General features: G+C 41.0%; 1 protein-coding gene across 1 annotated transcript; it reads right to left on the bottom strand.

The window, feature by feature from the left end:
• Positions 1-5444: 5444 nt before the first annotated feature.
• LOC139473174 (uncharacterized) lies at positions 5445-13981 on the bottom strand. The gene is made up of 6 exons (XM_071255690.1): positions 13910-13981; positions 11837-12040; positions 8735-8768; positions 8055-8146; positions 5764-6759; positions 5445-5601 (listed from the first exon to the last, which is right to left on the bottom strand). Exons 1-6 carry the CDS (start codon positions 13979-13981, stop codon positions 5449-5451), a joined length of 1551 nt encoding a protein of 516 aa, XP_071111791.1. The 3' UTR covers positions 5445-5448.
• Positions 13982-21432: the final 7451 nt, after the last annotated feature.

Raw genomic sequence — 21432 nt, forward strand, 5'->3', positions numbered from 1 at the left:
CTCGCCTACTTAACCATACGCTTGGGTCGTTGTAGGACTAAGATCGCTGTGTTGAACGGCATTCTGGACTGAGACATTAATCTAACAGATGACAAAATGCCTTCTGAAAGTTGTCGTATTTAGGCATTGTCCTATTTTTTCAAAGTAATGCCACATTCTATTTTCGTCAGGCTGCCACATAACGAGCCAACTGTTATGACGCCGTGGCTATTGAAAGTTATCACGGCACTTTCCACCACCAATTATTTTTTCGAAAGAAATGTCCAAGCCTTGGGTTATTCATACTGAGAACTCTGGAGCATAAAAGATAAAAGTACTTTCAGGAAATACTTCTCTCTGAAGTCATTTTTGATGGCGTGAGTATCGAAGCTATATTGGCGGTTTGCACCCGGAGGCTGCCTTTGAAATAAATAGTACCAAATTCAAGTGATCGGAAATGCCACCGGTAAACGGCAGGTACTCACGAGTTCTCAAACACACCATATTACCATCTCAGTACAAACACTGGACAAATGTAAATGATCCCCATTGAAAAGGGACAGGTTCGATGTAAGATGTCGACTACAGATTCCTATCTACTGATATACGTAATAATGAAATTAATTATTTTGAAATTGTGAATATATAAGACGTCGACGCCAGACATCCTACAAAGAGACAGATTCCATTGGACGTAAAGGATACATTAGTGGTGATAAAGATAGGCATAGATCACTGACAGCCATGCCAGCCAGGACACAGGTCTTCCTGTTTCACTGAGAACAGGGCGTGGTGGTAGCGGACAGACCAGAGAAGAACTTGAAAGGATACACTAGTGGTGATAATGATAGGAATAGATCACTGACAGCCATGCCAGGACACAGGTCTTCCTGTTTCACTGAGAACAGGGCATGGTGATAGCGGACAGACCAGAGAAGAACTTGAAAGGATACACTAGTGGTGATAATGATAGGAATAGATCACTGACAGCCATGCCAGCCAGGACACAGGTCTTCCTGTTTCACTGAGAACAGGGCGTGGTGGTAGTAGACAGACCAGAGAAGAACTTGAAAGGATACACTAGTGGTGATAATGATAGGAATAGATCACTGACAGCCATGCCAGCCAGGACACAGGTCTTCCTGTTTCACTGAGAACAGGGCGTGGTGGTAGTAGACAGACCAGAGAAGAACTTGAAAGGATACACTAGTGGTGATAATGATAGGAATAGATCACTGACAGCCATGCCAGGACACAGGTCTTCCTGTTTCACTGAGAACAGGGCGTGGTGGTAGTAGACAGACCAGAGAAGAACTTGAAAGGATACACTAGTGGTGATAATGATAGGAATAGATCACTGACAGCCATGCCAGGACACAGGTCTTCCTGTTTCACTGAGAACAGGACATGGTGGTAGCGGACAGGCCAGAGAAGAACTTGACTGCAAGGTCTGGTACCTGGCACACACATTGTCATTGATGCTATGTGTGATAGGAATTACCTTGTTGGGAGACCAAGCTTGTTCGGAGCTGTCAAATGTAAGATGCTATGTATGATAGGAATTACCTTGTTTTGAGACCATGCTTGTTCGGAGATGTCAAATGTAAGATGCTATGTATGATAGGAATTACCTTGTTTGGAGACCATGCTTGTTCGGAGTTGTCAAATGTAAGATGCTATGTGTGATAGGAATTACCTTGTTGGGAGACCATGATAGTTCGGAGTTGTCAAATGTAAGATGTTGCATATTGGCTTTGCTGAGTTGTCCCTGAGCAGCTGGATCCAGTGATCGTGGGTTCTCATCCAGTTTTGTTCTCTGTTTTATTCGTCTTGTCACCTATGCCTTCGTTTGTGTTATTGAGTTCACAGACTGTAAATGACTAGCAATGCCTCGCAACTGTGAGACCATGAAGCACAAAATGCCAGCCAAGTCACAGAACCTGACCACCCGATTCATTACAACAAGGGGGCGGTCGGGTAGCCTAGTGGTTAAAGCGTTCGCCCGTCACGCTGAAGACCCAGGTTCGATTCCCGACATGGGTACAATGTTTGAAGCCCATTTCGGGTGTCCCCCGCCGTGATAATGCTGGAATATTGCTTAAAGCGGCGTAAAACCATACTCACTCACTCACATTACAACAAGCATTCCTTATTTGAGACCTAACCCAGATTCCCAACTGATTCTATTAAAATGTGAGTGAGTGAGTGAGTGAGTATGGTTTCACGCCGCTGGTAGTATCTGGTTTAAATACTTAAATCAAGTCAAAGAAACCGGCTCTGATACATGCTTAACACTGTTACACAAACGGTGAAGAAACATGTACTTCCTGTTCGAAAACAAACATTAGGATATTTCCACACTTCAGAAATGGGTCAAAAATAAAGAGAAACCCTTTGATCAACAATGGCTGTCTATGGTCACGTGGTTCTGTTCAAAGGCGAAATCAAACACAAGACGAGGAATTTTCTTCCTGGATGATACTCATCGAGATATGAATAGTTTCAAGGATGACAGAAACCAGATCTCCAGAATTATTTTTATTCATATGTTCCGGTTACACTGAACGAATTCTTCTTTCTTGTCACTTGATGTTGAATCAAAGGATGCTCTGATCTTTTTCTCTGTTGAATGTGTGCTTCGGTAAAAAGGTGGTAGGTGAGTTCAAACCGTTTTAACATTACATTTGCTGAGTGCTGACGTACCACTGATCGTAATTGGGAGGTGTCTGAGACCTGTGTGTGTGTGTGTCTGTGTGTGTGTGTGTGTGTCTGTGTGGGTGTCTGTGTCTGTGTCTGTGTCTGTCTGTCTTTCTGTCTGTCTGTCTGTCTGTGTACTTGTCCGGACTAATTGCGAGATCATAGTGCTTGCCCACAAGCAGTGTTAACATGGATACCACACTCCAACGCGTGATACTGACTCCGAGCCGAGGTGTCCTTGTTTTAGCCCCTTAGTCCTTGTTTTACCGTCAGTAAGGGTAACAACAAGTACCATTATTTACGAGGCCGGGGATCGAACCAACGACCGTGCCCTCTCCGGACACACACTCTGTCCACTAGACCAAGGAGGCAGTCTGTACCGCATCATTTGAAAAATCTCTTACTCCATATTTACCTCTTACTCCAACTTCCACATTTGATAATTATCTCAGTACAGTTTAATTAAATATAGTCCTGTAAGTTTGGAAGTTTAGTGATGAGCTGTTACACGTATGTCCTAGCGGTGTAATGGCAGTTTAACAGCATGAAGAATGCCTGGTTATACTCTTAAATATTTGTAAATTAAACATTCCATTTCTTATTTACAACCAAATGCTTCAAAATAATATCGATAGAAGCGCTCGTAAAATACACAATTACATCCTGATGGGAGCTGAGACAAGAAATTCACATACCGTGTGATACATGATACTATTTTGTTCCTATATCTGTGTGGCATTAAGGCAGAATACGAAACCAAAAGAGTTATGGAATAATCACTGAAGCCACTTTGCTACCTGTAGAGCAGAACATGCTTACCCTTTTCACTAGCACCTGGGCCCCCATTGCACAAAGCGATCTTAGTGCTAAGATTATCGTAACTCCCATACTTTAACACAGGCTTACAATTATCTTAGCGCTAAGATCGTTTTGTGCAAGTGGGCCCAGGTGTCAGCACTGATTTTCAGTGATCCATTCGTAAAACCGTTTACCTTATTTTGTCTTGTACGCTCAATAGCATCTGTTTCGGGAGATATTCAAGATTTGTAATTCTCTGGCATTGACATTTGGAATTTAATGGCACCTTTAAGGTCACATGAACACTGTTTCACAAATTCAATATTGGGAATGGAACTCGGACAATATATGTGACAAGCGAATGCTTTAAACACAAGGCAACCCTCCTCTCCACAGCCGCGAATTATAATTCAATAGATGCTAGTTGCAAAATATATTTTATTCCACAGAATGTACAATAGGAATTATCAAAACTATATTGAATGGTCAATATTATCACAAAATGCTTAATGTCTTCTAGTCTACTCCATAATGTGGAAATGTACGTTCTAAAATGGGGCTAACAATCACAATATTTGTGTGCACCAAATTTATTGAACCATATTCTGTCAGTAAATACATATGACACTGTCAAAAGTACTTACCAGTACAAGTTGTAATGTTGGCTTCTATCGCACAGTATTATCCATCTAAGAATTTTTGAATAGTTTTACATATATGTCTATGTAGGTTTTTGTTCTTTGTATGTGCATGCGTGCAAATTAATACTAAGAAGAAACAAGGGATATTGCTTAAGTTAAGGCAACAAAAAACCTTACTTTCCTTACAAAATCATTGTTATGAAACGAGAGCAGGACACGCTTATGCTTTGTGATCACGAGACCAAATGGTGCCATCTCTGATTTTCAGTGATCCATTGATGTACTTCTCACCTTAGCTGCTGTGATGACACATAACCGAGACTGTTGTTCTCTGGCGTTTAATTCAGCCCGAATAAGCCTATCAAACCTTGTTTTGTGTATAGCCTCACACTGACGATGACACTCGGCTTTTACGGAAGTATAGCTTTACCCGCAATCATCAATACTCCAGATGTAGCATTTACGAAAGGTAGTTACAATGTAGATATCAAATCAGAGAAATTCCATTCTTTGACGTTTTAAACCAGCTGTCATTTCACCCGTGGAACATTTTGAATGTCGTGTTCTCACCAAGTTCAGGACAATTGTCTGTTCCAGCCCTGCATGCTCATGGACTGTTACCTCTTGGCCTCGGATCTTGACTCAGGGTGATGTTTGCTAGTCCCGAATTATTTTATTTTGTTTTGTTTGTTTTTGTTTAATGCCCCACTCAGCAAATATTTCAGCTATATGACAACGGTCTGTAAATGATATAATCTGGGCTGGACAATCCAGTGATTGACGTTATTGGCATCGACTGGGACACGAGGACATATGGTCAACCGCGCCTGACAACCCGATCTACTTTGTCAAGCAGAGGCTGCTGGGGACATACATTCCTTATCATTGACTTGTACATAATACAGGACCAACCATGCACTGGCCTTTTGTTGATTAGCGTGACTTCTTGGCATGGCTCGATTGTACAGATTGAGGCTGCAGACTCACAGTGAAATTCTTGTATTGTACTCTGTACTGCTTTATATGCACACCAGGGTTTCAGAGTGAGTGAGTTTGGTTTTACACCGCATTTAGCAATATTCCAGCAATATCACTGCCAGGGACACCAGAAATGGGCTTCACACATTCGGCGTGAGGAACGAACGCTTTAACAACTAAGCTACCTGACCGCCACCAGGGTGTCAGAAATACTTATACACGACCATAGTCAATAAAAAGTAATGTTTTACAGGTGTATATATCTTGTGAATGTTTAGTCACTCACACTTTCTTTCATCAAAGTGAGGTATTTTGTTCAACTCCCCTGTGCAAACTGCTAATGACCCTTAAGCAATTATCCATCACTTGTAACAGTAATCACAATATCTGACTGCGTCTTCTGTACATGACCTTGACCTTTTAGACGTGCTTGTGAAATAACTGTCGAGCTATACCTTGTCATATGTGTACCATCAGTGTCCACTATAGAACCATTCTCTGTCATGACCTGATTCAGCAACACCACTGTGTGGTCCCTGGTCACATGCGTACCGTCAGCGTCCGCTATAGAACCATTCTCTGTCATGACCTGATTCGGCAACACCACTGTGTGGTCCCTGGTCACATGGGTACCGTCAGCGTCCGCTATAGAACCATTGTCTGTCATGACCTGATTCGGCAACACCACTGTGTGGTCAACATCAGACCCAGGAGCCTCGTCTTTAAGAAGAACGACAGGGTTTGGGATGTTCCTTTTACCAAACTCATTAACCAAACCTTTTCCCGATGACATGGAAATAACTGAAGTTGCTTTATCGTCGGTGACATCCTCCTGAATTGAAGGTACCTCACTATGCCCATCTTTATTTTTAGACCCTCCAGCAGTTGAGCCACTTTGGGCAACTCCAAAATCAGAGCTTGTGTTGTCATTGCCATGTTTAGAGTCACTTGTGTCTATGCCGTGAGTTGACCCTGTTATATTTCTTCCAAATGTGGAGCTGTTTTGTTCTGCTCCAAAATTGATGTCATTCTTGTCACCATCTGCAGTCAAACCATCTTGAATATAACTCCTTTTGTATGCTTCCCCATCCTGATGATGAGTCTTCTCTAATCCATCACCTGCTTCACCTCTACCATCAGTCCCCCTGCCAGGTATTCCTGCAGGAGAAACGTTCATGTCCTCAACTAGCAACGCCTGTTTCAAGTAACTTGTGTGCACGTCAAGTACATGTTTATCTGCAGAAGAAACGTTGATGTCCTCAACTGGCAACGCCTGTTTCAAGTAACTCGTGTGCACGTCACGGGTATGTTTATCTGCAGGAGAAACGTTCATGTCCTCAACTGGCAACGCCTGTTTCAAGTTACTCGTGTGCACGTCACGTATATGTTTTTCTTCCTTGCCGCTTTCTTTGATGTCCTGAAGTCTCCCAGTAACGACGTCAGCAGTCACCTCCACCCTACTGACCAGGTCGGAGCTACTGTCCACCGTTGTTGTCGACCCTGCCTCGCTGATCACTCCTGTACTGAGGGAGAGGGTACCGGAAGTTGCATCGTCCTTTTTGACCTTCCGCTTCCGCTTAGGTACGAACTTACAGACCATGCTGTCGTTAGCTTGACTCATGTCCACCCGACCGTCAAGCCAGAAGGTTTTCATTTTCCCTTTGCCCTGAAGAAAAACATAATGCATATATATATTCCCAAACCGAATCATGTCATTTTGCGTTATGTCAGTATTGACTGTTTTCACCCGATTTCGTTATTTACAGAGTAGACATATACACTTACCTCCGGGCATCTAAAAAAATGTATGTGTTGTTTTCTTGTAGAAGCGTAACACATTACATATACAAACACACTTAATTAGCTCCAAATAATGGACTTCGCCATAGCGAGTTTTGTAATTCCGTCAGAATGTTTGTATCCCGTTCGATTTAAAAAGAGTTCACTGTGTGCAAAGACGTTCTTATCAACGAGAACCTCTAGACATGCTACAAATCGAAACTTTCCTTTGTTGCATCATATTTGCTTTGGTGAGGATTTAATATATTTGGAGCCTGTCCCTGTATCATAATACAAAACATTAAGTGTTAAACACAACAAACCTGTTCCCAAAAGTAGTGTGCTATAATTAGCTGTATGGGTTTCAAGGCTGCGTTCATCAATTTTGCTTAAAAGAATTTCCATCGTTTGTACAGAACAAACTTGCGTGCCTGAGGATATTTTGTTTGAAGTTTTCATAATTTCGTTTAAATATAGTACTTTTTCGTGACTGAGCGTACTTGAATTACTTCTCTACACAGAAAAAGCCAGTGATACTATTATCTATAGTGTGCATTTATGTCAGACAAACGATATTCATGACTAAACCGGGTGTCTTACTGAAACTTGAGTCATTTAAACCGGTTAAACCAGTGTTCATTAACATAAAATCTTTCTGAAACTATGGTCAGTTTTGGCTTATTCTGTAAGTAAATTTGAGTTTGTGAACGTTGTTTGCCAGTAAATTCCACCTACGAGGATTGACTGATACGTTCCGAGCCGAGGAATTGTGTCGACGTTCACTAAAGCCAAGAGTAAGGAGGCTGCCAAGGAGAAAGTTTATAAAACGGAGTAATATCTTCCCTCCCTAATGAATCAGCTGTGTTTTCTGTGAGCATTTCAACTAAAGTAATTCTATTTTTCCATGATATTTTGATTATTATTATCAATTCTTCCAACACATAGCTTTTTCTCACATGCCTAATCCAAATTTACAAATTCATTTTTTTCATCAGATCTGGAATGTTATCAATAAAACGATACTCTCAACATGTCATTCAAAACAAAATTATTTCTAATTATCATAGTCCTAGTTCGCATACTAATGTGTTCATCAGAGTAGAATATGAACGATTAGCTATGCTTCAACCCGTCTCACGTCACTTAAGGTGCATTAGACCTGGTTGGAGGAAGACAACCAACCTTAATGTCGATCTCCCCTCGCTCGGATATCAGGTAATTATCCGTTTTCATCAGCCGATCGCGTGTTGCCTGGCTAATGTGGATCTTGAGAGCTGAAACGACAACATTAATGAGCAGTGTCATGCAGGAAACAGTTTACAAATGGATTAACATTTGTTCGTTGGGCCGAATTAAATTAATTATAAGATGTTCATCCGCACATGATGCCAATCACTGGATTGTCTGGTCCAGACAGGATTATTTACAGATCGCTGTCATATAGCTGGAATATTGCTGAGTGCGGTCTTAAACAACAAACAAACAAACAAACACTCCCAAAGACCCCGCTTCACATCTCAGCATTGTCTCCCAGGTACACACACACATAGAGGAACATATTTAAGTGGCCTTGTTGCTGTAAGTGATGCTGTCAAACCATATATCCCACCAAGCAATCAGGCTCCATGTAAATCACATCAGTTGACAGTTAATGTACACATATGTGGTTGTTGTTTCTACAGCAAGGTTTCGTAGGCCATCGGCCCGTGTCACAGCAGTTGTACAGCAGCCATTATTGTAATTGAAATTTGCATCAGCAGTTTTGTTCTTAATTGCATAGACTTATGAATATATACAAAGCCACATTTCTTATTATGTTAAATTTTCACTTCACATGCAGTGTGTTGAGAGGAACAGCAAACCTGCTAAGTCCTTGCTTGGATGAAGTTGGCTGTCCTGAAAAGTGAAACAGAAGGCTTTCTGTTTGCTGCTCAGGACCAGTCACTTCCCACTCGAAACCGTCAGAGTGTGATTTTGCATCAAAACGTAAATATGAAATATCCTATGAATTAAATGAAACTGTCCAACATACTGTCAGCGGATGCCAATCTTTGGCACAAACAGTATATTAAGCGACATATGTGGAATGTCTGGGTCATCTTATTACCGTTTGCACAATGGTTGGGGTTGGACACAGAGGTCCATCCATTGTAGGACCCAGAATATGTAGAGGCCGTCATGGAAAATGATTAATACAAACTTCTTTGGAATAGGCCCCTATACAGCCTACAAACTACGTGTCAGACAAGGACTTTGACCCCTCTGTGCAGATGCATAACAATGCAAGAACTTAAGGTATGATTCAATAATGGCACGCAAGTCAAAGTTGGGTTTCACTGTATTTGGAAAAAGACGATAGATCCAATACTGTTTGACTTTAAAACAATCAAATGAGTATTAGAATAGGAAACAACACATATATTTACAATAACCCTTGAAAAGTTCCAAAACCGTATAGAAGTACTTAAATTATGATTACACTTTGCCAGACCAATATATTTGTCACTTTTTCCTGTTATTGTTAATCTTCACTGAATTAATTTTCAAAAATGATCGAATAAATGAGAAAAATATGATAATGATTTTTCTCATGAATATTGCCAGTAGCTGAACTAAGGTCAGAACAAACAGGCAGGGTCACCCAAAAATATGACAGTCTCTAGGGAATGGTTATGAAAAATGAATAATAAAATATAAAGTGCTTTGCATTTTGTCTTTTCACGGAGGGTCTTATATATAAGAACATACCAGTACCTGACCGGTCCCTTAAATGTATTCTAGATGGTTTTTAGTTGATGGTTCAGATTCTGCTTTACAGTTGAATTTCTTATCAGTGTCTATTTTGACCTACCAGTTAACGGTAGGTATTAAATATCCATAATAAGTAAGATAATAATTTCCAATGTGGCTCCCGTTGCAACTAAAGCAAGGAATGATTAAACTTACGCCTGATTCAGCTCCTACATTGAGATATATTTGCTCCTCTAATCAGTAATTCAATCAGTTGTATAATGACTTGATATTTGGTGAAAATATCTGTTGTAATACTACTGTTACTTTCCTTTGCATTTGGGGTGGTAGGGTAGCCTAGTGGGTAAAGCCTTTTTCCAAAGTCCCAGGTTCTATTCCCAACATGGGTAGTGTGTATGAAGTCCATTTCTGGTGTCCTGGCAGTGAAATTGCTGGAATATTGCTAAAAGCCGTGTGAAGCTATACTTACTTGTTCTCTCATAATATAGTATTTTGAGATCACTAACATGACTTGTGTGATTGAAAGTTAAAGATAATTATGAATAGTTCTGATTTTATGTATAAGAACCTATTTTACTTATTTTTGCATTGCCTTGTTTGCCCTTCCTTATATTTTGATGTAATGTAAACATTCGAGAAACATTCAGGTGAGCCTTGTGGCAGGTATTGTTTTTAGAAGATAGGATACAATTTTGTATTTTCTGTACACTTTGCTGTTTGCTATGGCTTATTTACATGTTCTAAGATTGGTTAACATAGATAAATATCAGTTGCTTGGTAAATTGTCATTACCTTACTGTTCGAGAAAACAACGTTTTACCCTTTGTCAATATATGTGTGTTTCTTAATTTTTGAAAAACAAGTTTCTAAAGATGTTATAAATTGTTTCAGGTACCTGGGTTTTACAGTGACACCAGCTACATTTAAGAAGATCCTGCTCAGACATGACAAACAAAGGACTCACCGGATGATGAATAATCCTCCCCAGAACAACCAACAGATTCACCTCAGAAAGTGATGATTCTGAATGAATAATGCCACATCAGTGTGATTCTGTAGGTGGTTTTATTTCGACACTAATCAAGTCTGAAGGAATTAATACCACAGCAGTGTGACTATGTTTATGTGGTGTACACCGACGCTGACTATACAAATCTGAATGACTTTTGTGGTTTACTACACAAACATAATTGACTTTAGATATTCTCCTTCCTTGAAATTCTTCTGAGATTTGACTACCGGGTAATTTGGTTTATTTTGAAAATGGCATTGAAGCGTCTGTTTCTGTTTTTGCAAGTTCTTGCATACACTTCTGGTTACTGCACCAATCAAATGTCATAAAATCAATAAATATGATTTTTTATCTGAATAAATTATTTGTTTTGCTTCATTAGCATAAAGATATATAATATTGATCAGCCATAGCATAGGTGCTGAACATATATCAAATATACTTTTGCCCTGAATGTTTTCCTACAATTAATACAGCTCACTGAACGAAGTTTTTAGTTCCATGTCAGGAGAAAAATTACATTGATATTTCTATGTATCGGTACTTTATTAAAGTGTTTCTGTGGATGCCATTAGTCTTGTGCACCTATTTGGGGCAATTATATTCTGTTTCAAACTTCAATGAAACTCTGTCTAGATGTAGCAGGTACTGATACAGTTCCAAAATAATAACCTTTTACTCGACACCAGGAACAAAGGCCCAAGTGAGCACATAGCCGGTGACTTTCAAGTTTTTATCATAGTGTGTATGGTGTTTTGCCACTTGGGCTTCCCACATTGTACCCGTGCGGCTAATCGAACGCTTCAACCACTAAGCTAGAACAAACTGGGAGTATGAAGAGGATATTTAAGGATGTCATCATACCAGGACTGATAGATGTTCATTTAATACGCTTAACATCTAAAAAGAAATATATGTGAAATTGAAAAATTGTCTTCTCCAAAAGCCCATGCCCAGATAGCTCAGCTTTAAGGGGATATTTACAACTAAAATAACACAGACTATTACTCCAGCTATCTGATATGCCCAGGCTAACATTATTCACTAGAAACAAGACATCAAGAAAAATCACATCCGGATACCTTCTGGATACCTTCAGCAATCTTCAATTTTCTTTGTTAGTTTCAAATAAATTTTAGGTGTTTCACACTAAATAGAACAAAATACCCCCCCAAATCCTTACATTTTTTTTTAAACCTACACATTTTTTTGGCTGTGCATGGATAGTCAGAAGAAGGTTTCCGGTGAGGTATCCGGTGCCGGATCCTTGGACACCCAGGTTGAGGTATCCGATGCCGGATCCTTGGACACCCAGGTTGAGGTATCCGGTGCCGGATCCTTGGACACCCAGGTTGAGGTGTCTGGTGCCGGTGCCGGATACCCGGATTCCAGGAGTGATGCCGGACTACATGGAGAACTATAATTATGGAGAACGATGTTATTCACCATGTTGAAGGTGATGATTACTTAGTAGATTCTTTTTACACAATTTGAGATGAAAAGATTTTAATGTGATAAATTACTTTAAAATTTTGCAAAAACAGTTTTGGAAATGTGTTCAATTCTGAACATATATATTGTAAATGGAAGATTTGGGACTGACTATCAAATCGGTGAAGTAGTTACTGGATACAGTTATCTGGGCTTGTATTTTAGACTACTGTGGTCGAAAGCTTTATATAATATTGCAATTCAGACAAGAAAGGTGTTCATGATCCTTTTAAGTAGTATAGATTCCTTGAAGCCATACTCGCCTCACTTTTACTTCAAATTATTTGATGCCAAGATAACACCAGTACTTTTATACGGGGCCGAAATTTGGGGGTTCATTGACATAGAACCACTAGAAAAAGTTCACTTGTATGCCCGTAAGCGTCTTTTAAATGTAAAGGTATCAACTTCAAATAATGGGGTGTGGTAGATACTCTATTCAGTCGCTTGCTGTTTTGAAATGTGTCAAATATTGGCTGTCTCTTTTCAATATGCAGGAATCCCGTTTACCCAGACAATGTTACAATATGTTGCGCTTGTACTATGAACAGGGCCATGTAAATTGGGTAGCAAAACTTAAAACTGTTTTCTTAAATTAGGATTTGGTGATGAGTGGTTCTCTCAAACATGTGGTAATAAATTCAGTATTTTTTATATGTGTTACCTTAATGGTTAAGAGACAACTTTTTTTCAGGCTTGGCCTAGTAATTTATATGAAAGCCCCAAAATGCTTATCATGCACAGTTTAAAACATCCATTTCATGTGAGAACTATTTGAGTAGTATTACTGTAAATAAATTCAGAACCACATTGACTCGTTTTCGGCTCAGTTATCACAATTTAGAAATGGAACGTGGACGACATAATAATATTCCTCGTGAATTTAGAAAATGTAAATTTTATAACGAAAACCATATCGAAAATGGATATCGCGTTTTGTTAATTTGTCTGGCTTAAAGCCATCTTAGGCAAAGTTACATAGAATCTAATTTTTACATCTTTCCAAATATTCTGAAGTTTAATACACTACTGTCATCGCAAGACCCTATTATCAATATGAATACAGCAAAGTACTTGTTTTATGCCAATGCTATAAGAACACAAATACTCCAAAATGGATAATGTGCAATTATGATAAAACTGCTTTTGTTAAGAAGCAAAGAAATGTATTATATCTTACAATGTTTGCACCTAAATTGTATTTCGTCTGTACAAAAAGGCCCGTGGCCTACAAGTACTGAATAAAGGGAAGAAGAAACAAAGTTATTTGAAACTAGCTACAGCAGCTATTGCCGGCAGAAACATCAGATAGTTGTACAAATGTATTTCAGCTTGTCAAAGGTTGTATCCGGCTGTGGTAAAACATTTCTTTCTTTATTTAGCCTCAAGAGTTACGATCCAGGTAATGCACCATACATTGTGACCATCGAATACCCATTTTGTCCATATCTAACTACAAGCAAGGTTACAGCTGAGCTACCTGTAGTGCCCACACCATACATTGTGACCATCGAATACCCATTTTGTCCATATCTAACTACAAGCAAGGTTACAGCTGAGCTACCTGTAGTGCCCACACCATACATTGTGACCATCGAATACCCATTTTGTCCATATCTAACTACAAGCAAGGTGACAGGTGAGCTACCTGTAGTGCCCACTATTAATCAAATAGTTTCATGCAGTTTCTGCCAATCAGGAAATAATTTAAAGAATACATTATGTCATTGCGAAAATAATCAGGAGATTCTGAAGGACTTCTAATAAATTTGATTTGGCCTACAAATGTTCCACCTTCAGGTGTGGCTCCTGGGTAGAAGGCTACAACCATGGCCTGGGGTCTCAAGACTGCCATGCAAGACAACATGCTTCAATCTTAGGCCAGACAATATATCACCTTAGCTTCTTCACTGCCAACTAAAGATATTGGTTTTGTAAAATAATAATGTTAAGCATTTTTTGGTAAAGATCCAGGTCAGATTAGGTCTTCAGCAACCCATGCTTGACATAAAAGGTGACTGTGATTGTGGTAAGAGATGACTTAAAGGGACCGGGTGGTCCGACTCACTGATTTGGTTGATGCATGTCATCATACAGTTTGGACAGATGTTCATGATGTCAATCACTGCATTGTTTGGTCCAGACTAGATTATTTACAGACCACCAATATACAGCTGGAATATGGCCAAGTGTGGCGTTAAAACATCGAACAAACAAACAAACACTTATTTTTTTCATTTTCTTTATTAAAAGCCTATTTAATTGTTAAGGAAATCAACCCAAATGAACATCCACAGCATTTTACTTTCGCCTCCTTGTTCCTTGTTCCTTGTTCTCGGAACATTTGAAAACTAAATTGGTCTGATCCGACTTTTGTAAATCCGGTTAACAAATATCACATCAGATTCTGAAATGGTGCACTGCCAAATGCTTCCTTTTTTAGGCATTGACAGAAATATCTCGTGAGAAATACCTTAGTGTGAACAGACCCATGAATAGAAAGATTAAGTGAGTCAAAATTTAACCTCACAGTCATTATTGCAGACATATTCCCAACTATACATGCAATGATTCACTCTCTTACTCCCCATATTCAGTCTCCCACTAACCACACCTACCCATGTTATATCCCCCACCAACCACACCTCCCCATGTTATATCCCCCCACCAACCACACCTCCCCATGTTATATCCCCCACCAACCACACCTTCCCATGTTATATCCCCCACCAACCACACCTCCCCATGTTATATCCCCCACCAACCACACCTCCCCATGTCACATCTCTCACCAACCACACCTCCCCATGTTATATCCCCCACCAACCACACCTCCCCATGTTATATCCCCAAACAACCACACCTCCCCATGTTATATCCCCCACTAACCACACCTCCCCATGTTATATCCCCCACCAACCACACCTCCCCATGTTATATCCCCCACCAACCACACCTCCCCATGTTATATCCCCCACCAACCACACCTCCCCATGATATATCCCCAAACAACCACACCTCCCCATGTTATATCCCCCACTAACCACACCTCCCCATGTTATATCTCCCACCAACCACACCTCCCCATGTTAGATCCCCCACCAACCACACCTCCCCATGTTATATCCCCCACCAACCACACCTCCCCATGATATATCCCCAAACAACCACACCTCCCCATGTTATATCCCCCACCAACCACACCTCCCCATGTTATATCCCCCACCAACCACACCTCCCCATGTTATATCCCCCACCAACCACACCTCCCCATGATATATCCCCAAACAACCACACCTCACCATGTCACATCTCTCACCAACCACACCTCCCCATGTTATATCCCCCACTAACCATGCCTCCCTTTGTTATATCCCCCACCTCCCCATGTTATATCCCCAAACAACCACACCTAACCATGTCACATCTCTCACCAACCACACCTCCCCATGTTATATCCCCCACTAACCATGCCTCCCTTTGTTATATCCCCCACCTCCCCATGTTATATCCCCCACCAACCACACCTCCCCATGTTATATACCCAAACAACCACACCTCACCATGTCACATCTCTCACCAACCACACCTCCCCATGTTATATCCCCCAACAACCACACCTCCCCATGTTATATCCCCCATGGGGGTGGGTGGGAGGGGGGGGGGGGGGGGGGTTGTAACCTTCATTTACTTCACATTCATCAACCTAAGGATGGAAAAGTGTACAGGTGAACAAGAGAAGGCAGTGAACAGGAGAAGAGAGGATCACAGAGAGGATCACAGCTAGATGCAATCAGTGCCAAGCTTGCTGCACCTAGCCAGCTGCAGTCTTGCTGATAAATGATTCAAACAAGATGGAGTACCTCATGTTCAGTAAGAACATGTGCAGGTACAAATTCCAAGGACATGGTTGCTGTCACTCCCCACAAAAATAGGATTATCCGAGGAATACGATACCAGCAAAGGTCTTTTCAAAATGTACTTGGAACTGGCCCCATTCAATCCATTCAACCTGGCTCTCATTCATATAAATATGTACCAGGAGAGCATCACAGTGAGTGAGTGAAGTATGGTGTTATGCAGCTTATAGCACAGTTCCAGCTGGGAACACAAACAAATTGGTTTGACACATTGTTCCCATGAGTGGTATAAACCCCTGGCCTTCGGGGTGATGATCGAACAACTTCCCCACTGTCTCGGTTTTATACCCAAAAGTCATCCACTGCAATGTAGACATTAACATGGGTGCATTACTCTGGTTCCCTCAGTTGTCCCTGAATATTTGTACCATCCATTCAATAGAATCCTCAGTTCAGCATTGTCATGTTTGTTGTGTATAGTGTACATGCCTGACAGTCTATGTATCGCGAAAAAGTTCAGACCATATCCATTTGTATCCTATAATTCCATGTACAAGTTACCGGAGTGCCAGAACCGAACAGGTCCAAAGTTGAATATCACAGAGCAAAAATGTCTGCTGTTGATACAGCTCACAAAGGAAATGAGGTGACGGTTTCCAACCTTCGCGCATGCACAAAGGTTTGTTCACATTTGCATGATGCATTGTGGGATGGCTGACAGGGCAAACTCCGCAGATTGTATGATGAGATTACAGCCAAAATATAGGATGTTGGGATACGATGAAATCAGCACAGGGCCTGACTGTCACATTCACTGAGTCAACTTGTACAATAAACAAAGGTTACTGGGGCCCTTTTTAACCCAGACACTGCACAGGGAAGGATTCTTGTATGATTGAACTCTGTACTATAATAACATTTGTGCTACTTGCTGCAAGTGAAGCCTGTAGGGATGCCGGGTCAGAATATAGGTCGCAAGAGGCGACTAGCGGGATGGTCAGGCTTGGTGACTTGGTTGATGCCATCGTATCTCAATTGTGTGGATCGATGCTCATGATGCCAATCATTGGATTGTCTGGTCCAGACTTGCTACCAATGTTCTCTGTACATCATTTGAGGTGAGGTGAAGTGTGGTGCGTTTGGGTTTAATGTCAGGTCCAAGAGTACTGCACTTATATAGCGATGTTGTTGTGTGTGTGTATGTGTGTGGCTGCTTGTACTAGTCCGGAATCATACCGGTTTTATAGTGCTAGCATAACCTACAATAACCTGGAAAGTAATCTCAGTATGCAGCGGCCATTACAACTGATGGGAGGGCATCGATGGAAACTGAAAGTTCTGTGACAAAGACTGTGCATTACCCATGTGACTGGAAAATTGAAAATACAGTGTTGCAAACAAACCTGTTGTATAAATCACCACAATCAACAAATCAATCACAGATCTTGCTGAAGTCCTTTCTTCAGCTGGTTAAGAATGGATGTTGATAAAGGCCTCAAGAAGTATAAGACTTTTCATTAAAAATATGGAAACATTTCCAGTCATTATCTTTTATCGATTTTATGACTTTTATTGACATATCATGATATTACCGTATTGTGGATCAAACTTCCAGCTCACTAGGACCTGTAATGTCCATGGAGATGTCAGTTAACGATGGACGGACAGACAGACAGATGGACAGGGCAGACAATGTGACACAACATAAGCCTACTTGACTTTCAGCCAGGTGAGCTAAAACTCTGGCACAGGCTGCGCACCACAATCAAACAGCAGTATATTCTCTTGTCATCTTTCTTATGCTACATGCACCACCCTGATGACACCCTTAGTCTAACAGCCTCATTCCAGAATAAGCTCTGCTGGACTTGTGTCTGACTGAAAGGTGGAGGTATGGATGTTAAACGTCTAGGGGCACCACCCTGAGGACACCCTTAGTCTAACAGGACCTGGTTCCTTAGTCTAACAGCTTCATTCCAGAATAAGCTCTGCTGGACTTGTGCCTGACTGAAAGGTGGAGGTATGGATGTTAAACCTCTAGGGGTACAAAGACTGTACTGCTAACATGCCGACCTTCATCTTCAATATTGGACAAGACCTTGGGAATCAGATTGCACTACAGGATGTGCTGATTAAGTAGGCTACAACCAATGGGGATTTCATGTATGTGGATGACATAGGATCTACCACTTTCAGAGCCTTGTACATGTCTATGTGTGGGGTACAAAGGTTATCTCACCCAACCCTCTTGGCTCAAGGGCAGTTTCTGCAATGCTACAGAGCTGATGGCAACCCAGACAAGTTCCTTGGCACAACTTGTACACTTTAACAGGGGAACCAGAAGGTGTACAGTGGATCACAGCCAACATGAAAGTACCCCAGCCTGACCCTGTAGGATCTTACCATGAATGTATCCAGTTCAGTTTATGTCTAAGCCAGCTTGTTAGAGGTCCTCTGACTGCTTGCTGAAACATGGAGGTGGAATGTTCTTATTTGTCATCAGCATCTTGGCGCCTGTGTTTCCAGTAGGTGTCTCTTGCAGTGATTGACAAGGGCGTGGACAAAGGGACATCAGCTAAAACACAAGAAATGACAAGGTCAATATGCCTTCAGCAGCAACTTCTGCTACAGTGGTACAGTGGACACTGGTCTTGTAGACCCAAGGCAAGTGCTACTCAAAGTCCTCTACACAACAGGGATTGTCAGGTGAAGTCCTCTACTCAACAGGGGATGGCAGGTGCAAGTATCTACTCAAAAGGGACTGTTAGGTTCACACCTCTACTCAAAAGGGGATGTCAGGTGCACTCCTCTACTCATCAGGGGCTGTTAGGTTCACACCTCTACTCAACAGGGAGTGTCAGGTGCAAGCCTCTACTCAACAGTGACTATCAGGTGCAAGTATCTATTCAAAAGGGGCTGTTAGGTTCACACCTATACTCAACAGGGAGTGTCAGGTGCATACCTCTACTCAAAAGGGGCTGTTAGGTTCACACCTCTACTCAAAAGGGGCTGTCCGGTGAAAGTCTCTACTCTACAGGGTCTATCATGTGCACTCCTCACTGATCATAAGTGTCTGTCAGGGGCACGTTTCATGTCATGCCATGCAAATAAATCTTTGTCTTACCCATGCCATCGATGTGTCCAGCTGTGTTTGTGTGTCTCTCCTTGCATAGCCTTGAGACACTACAGTAGTGACTGTGTACTCTGTGCCCGGTTCTCTGTTGTGTGTGGTGATGATAGTGTGACCAACAGCTGGATGCAGTGGTCCTCAGCTGCAACAAAATTACTCTTTTCAATACAATGACAAACATCATCCTGAATGAAATTCTCAAGATGAACCTGCACATGCTGAGTGGAAGATGTCAAATAAATGAAACTGACTCACAGAAATGTGAAACTATGAACAGACCACTTAGTATATCTTTGCCAAGGAATGTCAACTTTCCTCAAAACATCCTTTTCATAGGATCCAGTTATTTTGTTTGTAGACCAACAGCAAACAAAAGATGTATTGTTTTGTTTGTTGTTTAACGCCGCACTCAGCAATATTCCGGCTATATGATGGCGGTCTGTAAAATAATCGAGTCTGGATCAGACAATCAAGTCATTGACATCATGAGCATCGATGCATGCAATTGAGATCGATGACATGTATCAACCAAGTCGGCGACCCTGACCATACGATCCCGTTAGTCGCCTTTACAACAAGCATAGTCGCCTTTGACGGCAAGTATGGGTTGTTGAAGACCTATTCCACCCTGGAATCTTCACGGGTCAAAAAAGATGTATTCAGGCATATTTCTTGAATTCACTTCCACATGTTGCCAAACCAGCCAGGTTATGATAAAACAAACACTCTCTCACATCCTGTGTTTCCCTAAATACACACTGTCACTTTGTGGCATCGGTCTAATTAGTCTACTAACCTGACACATATCGTCAAGTGTTTGCCATAAGGTAACACAGAGACATGCACCAGCCAGCATGGTCAGTCTGTTTTGTCAGATAAACACACTACTCCAACCTCCCTTGTCAACTACAACACATGCATCTATGCTTAAAAATAACTGACTGACACTGAGTTGTTATTTCCTCACTATTTTACTACTTATCAAATATAACACCTGCAAAAGTAGCTTTGCTATTTCATAATCTTAAAATGTTGTCGCAAAACTTTCCAGACGCAGTTAAGGCTACTGTTACCTACTCTGCATGATGTGAGAAAAACTCAAAGTGATGCAGATCTGATTGCACATTTCTGTTTACTATAGTGAAACCCATGAATTGTTGACAAACAAAGAAACATACTCGGACCCGGGATTTGAAACCACCTGACACCCTCAAGGGAAGGAACTCTTCACAGCAAATTTAGGGTTACCCATGCCTCTCTCGTGGAAAATGAGATTCTGCACCACCATGCCTTTTTAAGGACGGCCCTTAGTAAAGGCTTTACCTTGGCCTATATCTACTTTCTACTGCCAGTCACAATGAATATGTTGTGCATAGTAATGGAGCTTGCTTTGTGACCTTGCACACTGCTAACTTCTGTATGAACACCTGTAAAGAAGCATTTTGACACATTTTCATGTCATAAAATAATGTTGAAGTACATGAGACTTCTGTCAGAAACCATGCTCCCAACTTCTACATGGGAGTGATAATTCTTGTGTCAGTATGGAAAAAGATGCATCTATGCTGGTGTGCTCTAGAAAGAACACTGGACACTGTGCTGTGACAGTATTTCTTACCAAAAGAGTGGGACAGTTGGGCATTAAGTCGCTTTTTCAAGCGTATTAAAGTTAAATGCTGGCGTGTCAGCTTTATATGGGAGGAAAGCTCGAAGTGTTGCAGGTCTCAGACATTTACCACTTTAGTGAAATCCAAGTGCTTGGGTATGGTGCTGACAAACCTAGAAACATAATCATGGCAAATCGGGATTCAAACCTACAACCATAGGTATTGTTGTAAGGTTGACAAAAGGGGGTTTTACCTGTATACGTTTATTCTCTTGTCCTGATGTGTTGTTACACTTGAGACATATCATCATATGTGGTGAACGTTGAAACTGTTCAAGCTGAATACAAAACAAAGCAACCTTAAGATAGTTTTCCCAACATCTCAACCTGTCTATTCAATTACACATTTACTGATATTTCATTAAATATTCATGTCTGCACAGTACCAAAGTATTTACCAGTATGTCATTCAAATAAATGACACCAATACATTTAGCATTAAGAAGTCCTAACCATACAAACCTATCCCTAACAACAGAAAGACAATTTAATGAAACATACTGTGTTTATATTTACAGAATGTCTTGGCCCCTATTGCATCAAATGCTGTGATTTTTGTGATTCACTGCAGTGCCGCTGTCATCCTCAGGTGACTCAGGCTTGTCCGGCCTTTAACCATGCTCATATTCAAAATCCAGATCTGAACCGGG

The sequence above is a fragment of the Haliotis cracherodii genome, unplaced genomic scaffold (assembly GCF_022045235.1).
Source record: "Haliotis cracherodii isolate W230 unplaced genomic scaffold, xgHalCrac1.p SCAF_27, whole genome shotgun sequence".
Lineage (NCBI taxonomy): Eukaryota > Metazoa > Mollusca > Gastropoda > Lepetellida > Haliotidae > Haliotis > Haliotis cracherodii.